The sequence below is a fragment of the Leiobunum rupestre genome, chromosome 2 (assembly GCF_980474605.1).
Source record: "Leiobunum rupestre chromosome 2, qqLeiRupe1.1.hap1, whole genome shotgun sequence".
NCBI classification, from domain to species: Eukaryota; Metazoa; Arthropoda; class Arachnida; order Opiliones; family Sclerosomatidae; genus Leiobunum; species Leiobunum rupestre.
In genome coordinates this window covers 72,275,050-72,291,672 of record NC_143385.1, presented here as the reverse complement: position 1 = coordinate 72,291,672, position 16,623 = coordinate 72,275,050, and the positions used below count along the sequence as shown (strand labels likewise).

General features: G+C 36.3%; 2 protein-coding genes across 5 annotated transcripts; both read right to left on the bottom strand.

The window, feature by feature from the left end:
* Nucleotides 1–1,210: 1,210 nt before the first annotated feature.
* Nucleotides 1,211–4,036, bottom strand: LOC149958963 (ufm1-specific protease 1-like). Its single transcript, XM_090166329.1, has 6 exons — nucleotides 3,887–4,036; nucleotides 3,753–3,827; nucleotides 3,559–3,696; nucleotides 2,156–2,258; nucleotides 2,018–2,094; nucleotides 1,211–1,342 (listed from the first exon to the last, which is right to left on the bottom strand). Exons 1-6 carry the CDS (start codon nucleotides 4,019–4,021, stop codon nucleotides 1,211–1,213), a joined length of 660 nt encoding a protein of 219 aa, XP_090022455.1. The 5' UTR covers nucleotides 4,022–4,036.
* A 37-nt stretch (nucleotides 4,037–4,073) lies between these two features.
* On the bottom strand, nucleotides 4,074–11,038 carry LOC149958962 (E3 ubiquitin-protein ligase Mdm2-like). Of its 4 annotated transcripts, none has more exons than XM_090166326.1 (11): nucleotides 10,523–11,038; nucleotides 10,243–10,408; nucleotides 9,786–9,860; nucleotides 9,571–9,713; nucleotides 8,047–8,099; nucleotides 7,903–7,974; nucleotides 7,671–7,822; nucleotides 7,396–7,590; nucleotides 6,852–6,956; nucleotides 6,598–6,780; nucleotides 4,074–4,773 (listed from the first exon to the last, which is right to left on the bottom strand). In XM_090166326.1, exons 2-11 carry the CDS (start codon nucleotides 10,276–10,278, stop codon nucleotides 4,372–4,374), a joined length of 1,416 nt encoding a protein of 471 aa, XP_090022452.1. In that variant the 5' UTR covers nucleotides 10,279–10,408; nucleotides 10,523–11,038; the 3' UTR covers nucleotides 4,074–4,371. The 4 variants fall into 4 exon arrangements, with proteins under 4 accessions (XP_090022452.1, XP_090022453.1, XP_090022451.1 ...); XM_090166327.1 differs by having other exon boundaries at nucleotides 10,243–10,374; XM_090166325.1 differs by lacking the exon at nucleotides 10,523–11,038 and having other exon boundaries at nucleotides 10,243–10,436.
* Nucleotides 11,039–16,623: the final 5,585 nt, after the last annotated feature.

The following is a 16,623-nucleotide window of genomic DNA, read 5'->3' as shown; positions in this document are numbered from 1 at the left end:
AAAAATGTAACCACATCTCAAATCACTCTTTTCAAATTAAATAGTGACATGTCCAATTAAAAAAACCCTATACACTCTTTTACGAAGTCGGCCATTTCATTACAGGCCTAATTTAAAATAGTACAGGCAACGGCGCCTGCACGTGCTCATCAGCTCGAGACGTCGCGTGCACTTGACCGCGTGAAGCGGCCTTGCATGTACTATTTGAAATCAGACCTGTAATAAAATGGCAGCTCCACAAATAAGGATATAAAAGAGTGTATACCATTGATTAACCCCGTTCCGAATTTCTCTTCAGAAACGTTTCTAAAGATAGGCTGCTATTGATTTAACGCTGGGGGAGTCCTCTTTTTTGGATTTCGAGTCGAGTCCGAGTCCCAAAAAATTGGACTCCCATTTTTAAATACTCATTGTAGTCTTCGAGTCCTTAACAATTAGCCACGAGTCCTATTCTAGTCTTAAATTTGCAATCGAGTCCAGAAGGAGTCCCGAAAATGAGACCAATTCGAGTTCCAACTCCTGTCTTCTCTCCACTTCTACAGGACTGAAAGTAAAAGTGAAACCAAAGCTAAAACTGGCTCAAACGAGTCATGTGAGTCATGGCACCTTTCACCACGGCCAAGTTAATTGATCACGCGCTGTTCGCGCTACAGCGGCCAACACATTCGTCGAAATTCCGCGAGCAAGGATTTTCCCCCTATAAACTGTACTATAACGTGTAGGAGTTCAGCGCCACGCTCGGTTGTTATATTGACTTCAATGTAAAAACTATACTAAAAATAATAATCCGCTAGGGGCGCTGACGTCATACACATCTTTTGCTCATAGGTTAACACAGAATCGTCAACGAATGAGATGGCCGCTGTAGCACGAGAGATCGAAGTTGGCCGTGCTTTCACTACCAAATAAAGACACTGCGTGAAAGCTACCACAGCGCCAATACGGGACTTTTAATAACGGACTCACCTAAAAAAATGGACTTGCGAATAATTTTTAGGCCTTCGCAAGTCCATTCGAGTAATAAAATAACAATATTCGAGTCAGAGCCCGTGTACTCGAAAATAGCCCGGCTTGTGACACTTTCTCAAACTACTAAAACTAGTGCATAGTAGTTATGCCTCGCTTGTAAACGATCATGTGTTTGCTAAAGAGCCTTGGTTTATCAAAAAGTAAAAAAAAACGACAAATCGTTTCTGGAAGATTCAATAAATTATTTATATTTTGGCAAACATAAATTATAGAAGGATGATTCAAGGAAATAAGAATCAACATTTTGCCACTTTATCCATCCATTATGTTGAAGTTCCAATTTGTTTTTGCTCCGTCCTACATAATGTGGATCCTTAAATGACAAAAAAAATCAGGCATCAAAAATGAACAGACACACATGAACACCAATAAGTATGTCACTCAGGGAAATATTTTTTTGAGAGCCATTTACACACAACGAACATTGCTCTAGAGTTTATGTAATGAAAAGATCTCCCATGCCAACTTGTGAAGAATAGTAAGTGTCATTCAAAACACAATTATATTGTACATTCAGTAACTCTCAAAGTAGGCAATGCCACCAGTTTCTTGTGGGACACTTTTTCGGGTTCGACGTCATCAGCTGAAGGAGTTGGTTAAATTACCACGGCCAACTGTGATTTCACGAGATCACAGTTGGTCGTGGTTTTACTGATGAGTGACATAATACAGTGGATTATAATTATTATTATTTTATAATGTACCCTTAATTACAATTTTAATATAATTTTGGTGCTTTTTCAAATTAAGTTTAATTACACAAAACCATCATAAGAAAGTTTATTAATTGGTTGAAGGTACCATAATTTTTAATTGGTTTATTGTCTCAGAAAGTATAACAGACGACACTATGCTTAAAAAGCAAACTTTCAATCGAATCACATAGTAAATTCATAAGTCAAGTTGCTTATTGATTTATTTTGTTAGAAACTGGATTCTATACGATGACTGTTACCGAACGCAGCCATAGATTAATGTCAGTACTTACCAAAATTAAAAAGTACACATTAGTATCAGACTTAAGAACACCCAGTATCCCTTTAGATGAAGCATCCATGTCCCCTCCTAAAAATATCATGAAAATTAAATTATGTCAAGTTGTGTAACTTGATAATTGTAACCATACCCATCATAATAGGAGATCCTATTGTTTCGAAGTGAGACATCACCTCATCCACATACTGTAACAAATCTCTTCCACTTCTAACGTGAATGATTTTACATGGAACCTTCATAAGTTAAAATTATAAAATTAAAAATAATGAAGAATAATAGTCAATAGGGCAAAAGTGAAGAACAGCCCCCCCTCCTTTTTTTGGTTTTTTATTTTCTTAGATGAAAGCCCAGTGTATAAGGAGTACGAAGGTATTTTTTTTAGTTACCGCAAATGAGAATTAGTTAAGTTAATGCGTTTTGAAAACCGTCAATTTCAATGCATTTTCGACAATAGTTTAATGTGAGTTCTATACTTTTTCTCCCGAGATAGAGCAGGACACGTGAAATCAAAATTTATGTTTGGTGTGTACTAAGGAGTAATACTGAAAATGAAATTTGTAGTGGTAGTGTAGACTATACTTAACTCTTACAAATAAGGGATTTGGGTGTGAACTGAATATGTTAATGATGTGTACCTCAAAGAACGGGATTTTTTAACAACGCAAAAAGTTTTAACCGCAATTTATTGTTTAAAAAGATATGATCTATGTAAAATTGTTACTTGCCAGCAATTTTTACAACGGGAAATACGACATATTTCGAGATTTGTTTGTTTATTTGATGACGTAGCACTGATGAGGAGGACGATTCTTTAAATTTCTAGATTTTAATACGTTTTGGAGAACGTAGGACTGATGACGAAAAAGGAAAAGACTGAAATGCAGAACAGTACTAACTTTTAAGGGTTGGGAATTTATATCGTATTTCAACGCATTTTAGATTTTTTTAACCATACTATGACTTCTGTGTGATGTTGACTTATACAACGTCGAATGTACTCTAAGTATTGGCGCCTAACGGCGCCGCGCACTCACATACTAAAAAAAGCTATGGGCCAACTATAACGCAACCTAGAGGACAGCACCAAGCCTGACGCATCAAGTATTGTCCAAATACGCGGAAAACTAAAATAGTTAATTGATGTTCAATGCTGCACATTGGCATAATAATTGGTTGATATTCAATTAGTATAGACCAAAATGAAAGTTTGTTTTCATGTGTCCTACTCTATCTCGGGGTAGAACAGCCAGTGAAATCTCAGGATAATACCAGTGAAAAATCACATTCCCGATAACTTTTTATTTACATGTTTGCGGATAATAATTAATACACCATTAAATTCAGCGTAAAAAATGCTACCAATAAATCGGAAAAAAAAACGAAAAATAATAGGGGGGGGGGCTATTCTTCACATTGGCCGTAAAGGGCTTTGCATTGGTTCCAAAGCTTTTCTGTATAGAGCTTAGAGCTGTTAAAATGCTAACAACTCTACGCAAGATAATAAAAATAAATGATTAAAGAAAAATTACTTACATTGTAGAAATAATCTAAACACATCGAGACTTCGACAGATCCTATCCATTCTCTTGATCCTGCAAAGTTTTTATCTTTGTCGCCCATTGAAACCAAAGCATTTTGAATTTCCAATATGCTTGGTACATTTTTTGTTGGCTGGTTAACACCAATAAATCAAAGATTGCCTCTTTCGTAATATTAATTGTTATTACTTTAAATAGGCTAAGATCTCGTAGTTGAACCCAAGAACATAAAGTTTGCAGTGTGCGATAACCACAACCCCAACCCTTGGTAAAACGTTAATTAATACTGGTTAATAACAAGATACTAGTAACTACCAACTTACAACATCGTTAAAATCGTCACATTTATAATGATAATAGAGATATTTGTACTTAACTACACGCAAATCTTTCTGTAACCCATTGATATCAAGAATTTTAAGATCGATATGTATATTTTCAAGTAAAAGCAAAGACATTTTTATAAAAACTAAATTATTATTTATTACTTTTTTAGATGTTAAATGGTGTTATTTTATAGAAATTGGTGCTGCCATCTAAGAGGCGAAATACTAAATAAAAATGACTGAATTTAATTTTCCACAAACCCTAGGCGGAAATTAAATATCTAAGCACTGAATTTAAAAAATATATCCTAGTTTCATTATTTACAACTAATAAAAAACAAATAATATAGTTTTTCCTTTTCACAGAAATTAAAATAAAACACCCCACACTTTAGATAAACCTTATCATTTAAATAGTATTTAACATACTAGTATTTTTTGCACATGTGCGAATGACAAACTAATAAAATATCCCATAAACACTAAACAATAAAGTTCCGCAAAACTGTGCTTATATTTCGCCTACACACAGGGCATCGTTTACCAGATTTTTGGATAATTTTAGCACATTTATAGCAGCAATATTGGTGGGATTTACTTCCATGAACAAAAACACCCGTCTTGGGGCGTTTGTGGCAAATGGGACACATTGAAACATTTCTTATATTATCACCAGACAAGTCTTCTGATTTTTCATAACTATCTTCTGCAGATTTGGATTGAGAATACGCTTCAATCGCAATGATTCCCGAATCTTGGGAGGAGAATTCAATAGACGAAGAACTTTGAGATTTTGAAGTAGAGGCAAGAGACTCCGGAAAATTTAGTTTCTCTTTCACCTCTTCAGGAGAATTCAGACTATCGTCTGATTTGTTCACCCGCGACTGAAAACAGTTTAAACAATTGAGAACGAGAAAAACATACAATGTGGAAAACCAAACCCTCGCATTTTTTAGGAACCCCAATACAAACAACTTGCACAGAATAATATTCTAAATACAATTACAAAATTTACATTTAGAATCAATTTGACCGAACACTTAAAAACAAAAAAAAACTTTCAAATTGTTATAAAAGTTAACGTTATTAATAAAAACTATTACTTTAGTTACATTAAATAAAATTAGGGTTAGTTTAAAAAAAAACAAATAGGTTAGTGAGGTTACGTACCATAAAATTACATTAATAAACTAACTATTAGAGTAGAGTATAAATTAATTAAATCTAAAATTTACATAATAATAGACACTAATGTATACAATTATGCAATGCTAGTTCATTGTAGAGGGGGTCCTAAAACGCTGCTGTAGGACGTGCTTGGTGATTTTTGAAATCACTACAGTTTGTGTGCCTAAGCTTTTGGCAGAATTCTGGAAGTTCAAAAACACTATCCGCAAAAAAAAAAAGATTGTGTCCTTGACTTGACCAGCTTCTAACTAAAAACTTAGGTATACAAACTGCGCGCAATTTGAAAAACGCTTGCTCAGATGTCAGAGAACAGAAATAACTGTCGCAGATGTAAGTTGTGAACTAGGCTTTCAAATGCTTGGCAGAAGGTTAACCAAGATTACTCCGAAACAAGCGTAACCATAATCTAAAACTTACTACATTGTGGGTTTATAGTGAGTGAGAATGACTATTACTCTTGACATAATCTCAAACCTAACTAGATGGAATTCTGAAACTTTCGGATTTGAAAATATAATATAATTTTCTTGAGGTGGGAAAAAATATTAACCTACTCATACCTTAACTCAAATCAAACCATGCAAGGGCATTACTTTCACAATAATACCGAGTACAATCTAAAAAGGTACTTACATAAAGGCAAATTAGATAAGATCATACTAAAATCTCACTAATACCAATTCTAGTTTTCTGAAAAAGTGCTCGAACTGCTGCAAAAAGGATAACTAATCTGAAACCAACAAAGCAGAGTCCTAAGACATACAGGCATTAATGAACAATCTCTGAACACTATATATGGCGAGAGTACAATTGTAAATCTATGGATAAGGCAGCAATAAGAAATCCAGGCAAGTCTCAAAACTACAATCCAAAATTTGAGGCAGTCTCAAATCTAATATCCAGAATCTGAGTCGGTTCTAAAAACTTAGATCCAAAATTTGAGGAGGTTCTAAAAACTTAGATCCAAAATCGGAAATGTTAAAATTGCAACATTGGAACTACAAAGGACGTTGAAACTCACTACCAAAAGAGGGAAACTTCAAACTTAATAGTTCAGCTCGGACATAGCAGTGGAAATGCACAATATGGAATCTACTATGTTCAAATTACATGAATTCTAGTTTAACAGTGTGAGCAGTTTGTACCTAGCATAAGTATATCTTATCAAGAACATATTTAGGTCAAATCAAGGCAATGTGGGGTCATCCTATTACGCTTTTCAAAATAGCCATATTGTAACGAATGTTACCGTTCAAGGTTTTCTAAAGGATTAAATTATGTTCTTGATTTCACTATAATTGAAAAGAACCTACAAAACTACGCCAGATAATATAGCCAGGCGAACACCATTAACATCTCAATATGTAAATGCGCTTGCGTATTCAAATCTGTCGCTGTGCAAAAACTGTATGTGCTCGCTGGTGTGCTGTATATGAGTTTGTAGCCAAAAATTGTGCAAAATTATGCCAAAAATTCAAGAGAAAACACAGCTGAAAATTGGAAATGAAGATATTCATTACCTGGATGGGAAGAACTTTTCCAACTGGAATGTTCCGCTGGGATCTCTGTTTCTTTTTCAAGTTCATAGGTGGACGATTCTTCTTCTTATCAGGAAGCCAATGTACCCTCATATCCCAACACCGATAACAGAAACGGTTTAAAGGCTCGTTAAAACTACCGCACTGATTGCATGACCATTTATCCTGCATATGACGAATTATATTATACAAAAGTTTAAAAAATAAAATAAAAAATAAGATTCGGTAGCTCATACAGCTAAACTAAGCTCAGGGTCTGCATTATCTTCGTCACTTTCGTCAGCCCAAAATGGCATATCACTGTCATCTTTGCCAATCAGCAAGGCCGCACAGACAATATCCTTAAAAATAAAAAAAGTTAAACATATGAAATGGTTCAACCAAGCCAAATCAAGACATCATGAAACACACCCAAGCGAATATTAATAATAAGTTTACTGGATATGGCACTTCTACCTTCCCCGCGCCAATAATGGTAGTCTCTCAAAACGAAAAAAAAAGAGCTCGTGGTGGGATAAATTTTTCTGAACATGCTCAAATTGCGATGCTAGCTTTTCAAAAATATGGTTGAAAAATCCTTAACCCTAACAGTGTAAGCTTAAGCCACAATCACAACAAAAACCAAACACGTGCACAAACTAAAGTTTGTCCAACCTCGATGCGGAGCGCTGGGGAGATTTGAGAGACTCTTAAATGCGTAAGCGCCATATCCTGTAATCCAATTATTAATCCAAGGCCAGACTTAGGAAAAAAACCCAGGCTTAGAAACATTATGTTCACCTCAGTGTCACTACTCGTATCTGACCATCCATCACTCATGCTAGAGACTGATTCAACTTCATATTCTATAGCTCGAAGATCATCGTCGGAAGATGGTATGTTATTTAAGGATCTGTGATACTCCTCTATAGTGATTGTCCCATCGTACAGTAAGACGTCATCTCCTGAATTTGTGGCTCGTTCAGTTTCTAGGCTCTGTAACAATAACAATTCCTATTATGCTCAATTCTTGGTAATTATTGTAAACAGATGAAGTAAGCAACTGAAACTTTTACCTGAATGCTGCAGTCCGTCTCATCCCCACTATCATATTTAGGAAAAGACGGAATTGTAAAAACACCATATTTAAACAGAATAATTTCGTCTTTAGATTTTTTACTATCAACAGTAGTGGCAGTGTTACTAGTAGAAGCTGTACTATCGCCATCTAAAAAAATGTGTGCAAGTCCTCAATAAAGGCATACCTTAAACTAGTAGTTTTCCTTCTAAACTTAGTAGATTTCTTACCATAAAGTTTCCTTTTCAATATTGCACTTCTTTCCCCTTCGGAAATTGCTGATGACCCTGAAACATTCGTATCTATGGCACACAAAATGAAATGAGAAATTTGTTCACTGGCGACTTAAGTCCATTTTAACCGTTGAAACCGACCAGAAGAATCTTTCTTATTCGTTACAGCTACAACTTGATAAGGCAGTAAACGTCTACAAAAAGGAAAGAAACAACAGTATTATAAATTATAAACAATGAAAATGGGAATATAAATAAAAGTATATAATATATCTTATAGAAGAGAAGTATCGTTTCCCTACCAAGCTTATGTTATTTTCTTGAAATATGTACCTTTGTAGGCCCGCAACTCTTCTCAAAAATACATTTTGTAAGAAAAAGAATGGGGGTAATGGGCAAATTACCATCTTCCGACCCTACCTACATAGGGGAGGTGCCCAAGCCCTTAAGAAATGGCTCCTAAAGGGGAACAACAGGGCTGCATTCAGCAAGTTTTAAGGGAGAAGGAAGTTTTCTGATGTAGAATATGGCTAAACGCTTTTCTAAGGAGAATGCCAATTTTGTGGAATGCCGGACTCAACGTTTAGCCAACGTGGAGTCCATGGAGGGTTACTGAACACAGCCAAGGTATAACATACGAAAAATAAGGTTTATAAAAGTAAATATCACTACTTTAACATTTTACAGCATTAGGCGGGATTTTTTGAGGCGTAATAGAGTATGTTTCTTTGGTGTGCTGTACAGTTTCACTTTGGTCGCCCAGAGCAATACTTCACTCCTAAGATAAATACTATATACTTCGTGTAAAACACGATGATTCAGAAAATAGGCAACGGTGTAGATGGGTTTACCCACGTTCCTTTTAAAAATGAGTGGAAGTAGCTAAGACTGGAGTAAAACGAGGAATTTTATATGTAATATAGGCTCATTAAAAAAGCGAGGCCACAGACAACGTTTTCCATTTGATTGGATTCAAAATCAACATTTCCATGCCCCAAATCTGTGTGTTATAACAAGATTGGTTATCTCCAAGCAAATTTTATCATGTGTTCTCTTTCAGTAATAAAACTCTAATATTCAAAGCATGTGGCATTTCTGGCTCAATTGGGGCTAGGTCTATTCAGCAGTGTATCCAATAGAGTACGTTCCATAACATCATATAAAAATTAAAAAAAACCTAATAGCCGCTGGCAGGACCTACAATTTAAAATATTTCTGTATGTGCCAATGGATCAATCATGTCATAGACAGATTTAAAGTGTATTTAATGCAGTAAAATGGAAAACGTTATTAGCAGTTACCTTTGGACGGAACATCCAGCGAAGTTACTGTAAGCTAGGAGCAAAAAACACAGCACCCCACACAAGGTGAACGCAACTGGTCAAAAGTCGTTTATTTTCGTTGCACATTTAACGGAAAGGGGAAAGACAAAGGCTCGTCCAATGAAATTTGTACAAAACACGGCGTTAGTGTGTTTAAAGGCTAGCTGTGTTCTCCTTGTGTTTGTTGCTCCTAGCTGTAAGTGTAAGTGAGGAAAAGGGTGATACGCCCAATTGCAGAGCTACCAGCTAGAAATTATTACTCCCCCAAACCCAAACAACTATTTCCTAATTTAGGAATCCTAAAGCACCAAATTTAAAAAGTGGAAAAGTAAGCGTAGAATACCTTAAATCCTCAACATTAAAATGTTTACATCCAAACACCTTAGATAACTTATCGTCTCCCAGATAAAAATTGTTACGAGGGAGAGGTTCCAGCTCATTGTACAATTTGTTTACTATTATATATTTATTCAGGTACGCTAAAATCTGATAATTAAAAAAATTAGAAATTAGAGGGAGTAGATAAAATGGAGCAGCAAAAATGATAATGGTCCGCACCTGTTTAACAGACAATATTTTCTCACTAGCTCCAACAGTTTTTAAGCAATTAAAAAACTCTGGTTTCACCCAAAACTGTAAAACAACAATGACTAATTAATTATTTATCTTCCAAAGACAATTTTAACCCATGAAATTACGTATTTTTCTTAATTTTACACAAAAAAAAGCTTCAATTTTGGCAAATGTTTTTTCCACTAAGGAAAAATACATCAGCGCAAAAACACCACTACTACTACAACAATAATTTTCAAGGGTTTCAGGAAGCGGAGATCCTTCATTAAGCTTTCGTTAAATTTAAACAAAATTTAAATAAAAGTTATTTGATAAACCCTATTATAAATTTACAAGAACCACCAGCCATTTGAACCATATTAATTGCTAATTAACCAATTCAAATCAGTTCTTTGAACAATCAAATATGGTTCTTTAGTTACCGATACCTACGATGACTTACAAGAGGAATGGGAGTTTCTGGACCTGTAGAAGTCATTTTAAGAGTGTATGTTACGCAATATATTTGTTACACATAAAAAACAATCTCTCGCTCTCCTTCAATTGACTGACTCAATTCCACCAATTGCCACAACTTCAGGATTGCCAAAAAATAAAACCAAAAGATTCTGAAATTTAACTGCATTAAAACCTTAAATGTAAATTAACTACACGTTTGTTACCATTACCTGTATTTCGGTAAGAACAGAAACATAACATAGCTCAAAAGGAACTTTTATTACCTTTAAATTGCAACTAATGGAATTTTCTTCGAATTAAAACGGTCATGTGGAAGATAAAATGGTCCTCATTCAAATCACAGGTAACAAGGTCACAGTTCAGGTATGGAAATTCGTAGAACTAAGGTTTATTTTAATAAAACTAAGCGAAAAACACTCTAGCTGCATTGCTAGTGACCATATCAACCATATTTGGTGACAATGGAACGGTGACAAGCAAGAAATAAAAAAAAACTAAAGAACAAGTCTTTACATGATTGCTATCGAAGAACAACTATTTATCGAGAGGCTTAACAACGCGGAGTTTCCCTAGTTTAAAAATTCACATGTTTGGGCCTGTTAGAACTGTGGATACTAAGAGCCTATGACAGCAAAACGGTTGAGTGCTTTTCCAGGAAACGGGGAGTACACGGGAGGGATGGCACGCATCGCTTTTTAGATAACAAAAGATGCTCCTCCCATTTACGAGAACAGAGTTTTTTAAATATTTAAATTTCAGTTAATCAAATTGATTTTTTTCCACAGATCAGACCTATATTATTAACCATCCTAAAAACCAATTCTTGTTTTATTACAATAATTGCAATACTATCGCCATCTATTCTAAAAAATTATCACTTATTCTGTAATTTTCTTTGGAAATTAGCGGAAAATTTTCGTAAGTTTAATCGTGTATATGGTTTAATCTGCCTAATGTTATTGACCAAGACAACGTCCTGTCTTAAAACATATGTATCAGATAATAACTCATTATTGTGATTATGTTACATTTGCTAAAACTCAATCCAGACGCTAGCGACATCTACTAACGTTAAATTCTAAAATTGACGATTTGTTAAGTTGTTATCCATGCCACGGCCCATAGTGCGTTTGTACTTATAGGAACCATAGAGGAATAGCCCTGGAGTGGTATTGATAGTTCTGATTGGGCTTAGCACTGACATTCCTCTTCAGAAATCGCGTAAAGGGGGATGTAGAAACGGGGGGGTATGTCGAGGTAGACTTTTATCTATTCATACATTCCAACAAAGGCAGCGCGATCATGCAGCGATCTACCGGTTAGGGTTTGAATTCTTTAAAAAGTCTACCTCGACTTTCTCCCCTTTTTCCCCCCGCCTCGAACTGGCACTACGCTGTCGGATTTAGCGCCTTCTTTCCTTTCCCCTCCTCTACTATTCCTCCATGTAGGAACCTTGGCCACGGCCAACCAAAAAGGATTCTATATTTTTAACTTAACTTACAAGCGGCACTTTTTATAGTGGCAAGTTGGCAGCATGGTTTCCAAAGAAAAAAACATGGTGGGTATTTTGAAAAAGCTTGATTTACATTATTTAATGAATGTGAATACGAAGACAGGTAGTTAAATAGTTTTGCTTTGAAAAAGCCGGGCATAATCAAGATACTTTAGTTCTAAATTCGTAATATTGTTTAAAAATATCCCACACTTTTGAAACTACTGGCATTTTCTTAAAGATAGTTGAAAATAAATCGAAAAATTGTCTGTTAAAGAGCGCTACGATTTCTTTTCAACGTATAATAATAATAATAATAATATTAACCATTTTAAATATTATAATTGTTATTATTCGCGACTAAAAACTACCGCTACGCCCCCTTTGGTTCGTCATTGAAACTTAGATAGGTAGCGGCTAAAGCAGACGCTATTAATTTTTCCTCGTCGTTATTCGTAAATTTGACTTTATAAATAATGCTATTTGCATTTAAGTTTATTTAAGAAAAAAACGTTCTTATGACTTTTTTATTTGTTTGTAGCAGACTCTAGAACTTAGGTGCAGCCTCGGAGAAGCTAGCGCCGTTACGCCACCTAGACTCGTTTCGGCCACGAATATTAAATGCTCTTTCGGAAAACGCAAAAAAAACCTCTGCTTAGCAGACGAAAACAAAGCACTTTATGAACTTCTCCCGTTAACCTCTACGGGGCTCTATGTAAACTGGAAAGGCTATTTCTTTCAGATGAAGATAATGGACATATGTAGTTGTGACGAAGTAAAATTGATTTTCTAAATAATTTAGACAGGTGCGACGCTTAATTTTTATAATCCTTACTTTATTAAAATAATTTTTAATTATCCTATATTCTTAAAGTTACCATTCATAACATCTGGCAGCACTTTATTTCGCTCTTTGTAAAATTTCCTAGCATCTTGTCTTTTCGTTTTCACACATGCGGAAAGTATTCTCGTTATCCATTAGCTATTTTACTCTAAGCCCCTTTATATTTTCTATCCCAGTACGGGTGTCCAAGCCCAAATGTTTATCATTAGTGTATTATTTTTACAAAAGGTGTTTTCTCGTTCGCGAAAGTATTTATTACCCCAACATGTGTTAGAATGGCTCTCCTCTACACAGTGTTTTGTGCGCGTTAACATCTTGTCCCATAATTGTGCGCCATCGAACCCCTCTCTCTCTATTCTTCGATATCCACTCTTCTCGACATTGATCGGAATCGGACTTTCTTCACAAACGTAAAGTATAAAAACTACTCTCTCTTCTTCCGAAAGTGCCGCGGGCCCAAAAAGTGGTACCACATGCGGACACGTGTCACCAATTTCCACTACCGACTTTCAAATATACTTCGACCAATAACCTTTCTACATATGTAACATAATTACTCGTAAGTATGCCACTAGCTCTATTTCTTCACTAACGCTTTGTTTCACAGATATTGCGTCATCCGTACTCTACGTAATATTTGACGTCATATTTGATGTAATATTTGACGTCATCGAATCTCAAATGCCGATTATGCCATCGCACATTTAGCTCTACGTCTGATAAATCGACGGCCATTATTTTAGTAAACAAACCTGTTTGAACAACCAAGGCTTAGGAGTTAAAATGAGATACAATATAGTGTCCGGTGATGTTAATGCAATGAATTTGCAAATTAATGAAGTTTTCGGAGACTCACGTTCTAAACTAAATTTGCATTGTTAATAAAAGAAGCAGGTTTATTGGAATAAATAGTTGAAATTCAGGTTCAGCTTTTCTGGGGCATCTACAAGGTTGGAGTCTTTGCAGATTCTTTTGAGGCTAGTCCTAACTTTTCTAGGCTCGGTATGGGTTTTAAAAACGCTGGTGGAATATCCCACTTCGACGACTTGTTCCATTTTGGAAAGCGAACACTGACCCTATTGGTAATTTTTGCCAACCTTTTATTTTTCTAAACTACTCATTATTTAACTTCATCCGCACAAACCGAGCGAGTTTATAAATTTCAATAAAGCTACATTGGGCGGACTAAAATTCCGACGCAAAAAATTCCTTCTCAATTTAGAGGTTTTCCATTGGCTGAAATAAATATGTTAGTAGCCAATAGTGTGACTCCCAAAATTACTAGGATGAATAAAAAGGTTAAAATCTAACGTAGTCCACCTTTTTACTGGTTCGTGGTGAAACAAACCGTTAGTGAAGATTTTTGAATGGAATAAAGGTACAGTGGCATACTTACGAGTAATTATGTTACATATGCTTTCTATTAAACGCCTCTCTCAAGCTTCCTTTAAAGGGCCCCACCGGCGTTTGAAATTCGTGAGTTTCCCGCGCGAATCGCGGACAGGGGCTGCGTTCAACAACTCCAAAAAAAGCTCAGCGCTTAGCTCAACGGTCAGCGGTTTTTTGCTGAACGGGTTTTTTGACTTCCGGTTTTGACGTCACGTTGATCATCGGAGACTCAGCGGAAACATCGGCTGAGCGAGATGGTTTTTCCGTTGCTCATCGGTATCGTGACTTCAGTCGAGAAAGTTAAAGGAGGGGTAGCAGATGATATTTTGTTCGTTAAGTCAGCGAACTATAAAACGTACAACAACTTTAAAGCTGGTTTCACACTCGACGGAAAATATGCCGGAAAGACGATAATAAACGTCGAGCTTAAAATTGATTCCCATTCGATATGCCACTAACGTTCAACTTTACGCTGCTAATTTTCCGTCGAGTGTGAAACCAGCTTTAGATTTTTGTGACGTAGCGTTGATTAAAAGAACTTAACGATAACTCAACGGTTTTTCTCCGCTGATAGTTGTTGAACGCAGCCAGGGAAAGCTACGACACGTCGTCTGCTACCTGATTTTCTGGGTGAATTTTTCAAACACCGGTGGAGCCGTTTAACCTTTCACCTTCGCCAATCATCGACCTAAGAATTATCATCTTCAAAATTTAATTTAATCACGTCAGTAAACCCAGGAGTTGGCGATAGGTGGGGTGGCGGAGTGGTTAGCATTTCCGCCTCGCAGCAAGAGGAGCCGGGTTCGATCCCAGCTTGTGGCACTGGGTGAAAACTCGGAACAACTCCTTCCGCGTTGAGTTTACAAGTTCTCTCCCCACTGGTTTAAGGGGTTTTCCCCCGAGTTCTTCGGTTTCCCCTTCCATAAAAACTTGCTTAGGTTAACGGTAATAGTTAGTGTAGGGAGCTGTGGGCTCGATCTCGTGGCATGCAGGGCTTGCCACCACCCTCCTACGCATTGTAACCCGGCCACCTGAATTAATGGCTTCAAAAGTCGCTTGATGACTTAGGCCTAAGGTGGTGCCTTGGGTATTAGCCTAGCTAAAAAAAAACCTTCCTAAGCAATATACGGACAGGCAGTACATTAATAATTTAAAAAAATGTATGTTGTTATTTTACTATTAATTACTACAATTAGGCTAGTAGGCTAGTATACTAGTCTTTTATATCCCACTTCAATATTACTCGACTCGAATACTCGATGAAAAATTTCGTACTAGATGCCTGACTCGATTGCCTTAAACCACTACTCGCACAGCCCTAGTGAATTCGAATGTACTACACTCTCTGGTACTAACATGCCACAGCCGCCGTTACACAGACCTTCAAATCCAAAGACTAATAATAAAACATTTGGACCTTCCAATTTCAAAATATTTACCTCGAATTAATTAAGTGGTCCAGTGGACCACTAACTCCCCTCCGATTTAATTAATAAACTGGTCCGGGCAATTTTTAAACTGGTCATTTGCCCACTGCCACCGCCTTATTTCCCACGCTGATTATGGAACCGATTTGTGTGGTCCTGGGATTTCAAGAGTTTGTTTTTATAAACTTCCAAAAGAATGTAATAACTTAAGTCGGTAACGTCTGCTATCATACACAAATATGTTGACATAGTTTGAGCACTATGGGATAATTGTTTTTCTCCGATGCGTTTCATGAATGGTTATTAATTTTTAAATATACAAGTTTATAAGAATTACTTTTGTTTTTAACTTCTCCACAGTTATTTATTTCAATTCCTAGGTGCTAGGTTGCTTGTTAGGCCTGTGCCATAGTTTCAGTCTCACTGCGTTTAATTAAACTGTATTTCATATATAGGGATAGCTATAGGTAAACTCGTTGTTGGAAAATTTGCTGTAAATTATTAGCCGATAGCCGGTGGGAAAATTCGGAGTACAGAAAATTTTCTGTAACGAAAATTCGGCACCGATTTAGAAGAGATATTTTGAATATCTTAAACACATTGCCCCTTCTCTGGAGTATAGGCTAATTAATTTGAAAACTTCTGTTACATCTTTAAAGAAGTAAAATCAGATACAGTGACTGAGATAAATATTACTAAACATATTTTTATTGTAAAAATTTTAGAAGATGTTGTTTTATTTTATAGAGTATATAATATACGAATATATTTTATTCGTAGCTTAGGCTATGACCGCCAATTTGTGCGGGATTTTTTTCTCTATAGGAAAAAGCATAGGTGGAGTCGTGTCACGTGATACTGAAATCACTCTATACACCGAACTTAACTAGAGGCGAATATTTTAGGAAAGTTATAGATTTAGGGGGTGCAGTTTAGAAGGGGAATTTGGCGGCCCCCACCACTTTTTACTATTCAACGGGGAGCGCTGGCCGCTGGTGCTATTCCTAAAAATTAAGGGGGTACAATAACCCCCCCCCCCCATTTTTACGCCACTCGATGGGGCCCCCAAAATTAAAAGTGCCAGGGGCCCAACAGTATGTAAAGACGGCCCTGGCTATAGCAACTCCAGCCAACACCCTACCTACATAGAAAGGGCTTCTAAAGGGGAACCACGGGCACACAGCGAACAACGGAGATCCCGTTGTGGCTCCA

Coding starts and splice junctions, on each gene's coding strand:
- LOC149958962 (XM_090166326.1), bottom strand. CDS start 10,278: ATGACTTCTACAGGTCCAGAAACTCCCATTCCTCTT. Junction 7,591..7,670: donor AGACGGACTGCAGCATTCAG/GTAAAAGTTTCA, acceptor TTATTGTTACAG/AGCCTAGAAACTGAACGAGC. Junction 4,774..6,597: donor GAAAAGTTCTTCCCATCCAG/GTAATGAATATC, acceptor AACTGTTTTCAG/TCGCGGGTGAACAAATCAGA.
- LOC149958963 (XM_090166329.1), bottom strand. CDS start 4,021: ATGTCTTTGCTTTTACTTGAAAATATACATATCGATCTTAAAATTCTT. Junction 3,828..3,886: donor GTGACGATTTTAACGATGTT/GTAAGTTGGTAG, acceptor CGTTTTACCAAG/GGTTGGGGTTGTGGTTATCG. Junction 2,095..2,155: donor AGGATCTCCTATTATGATGG/GTATGGTTACAA, acceptor TGATATTTTTAG/GAGGGGACATGGATGCTTCA.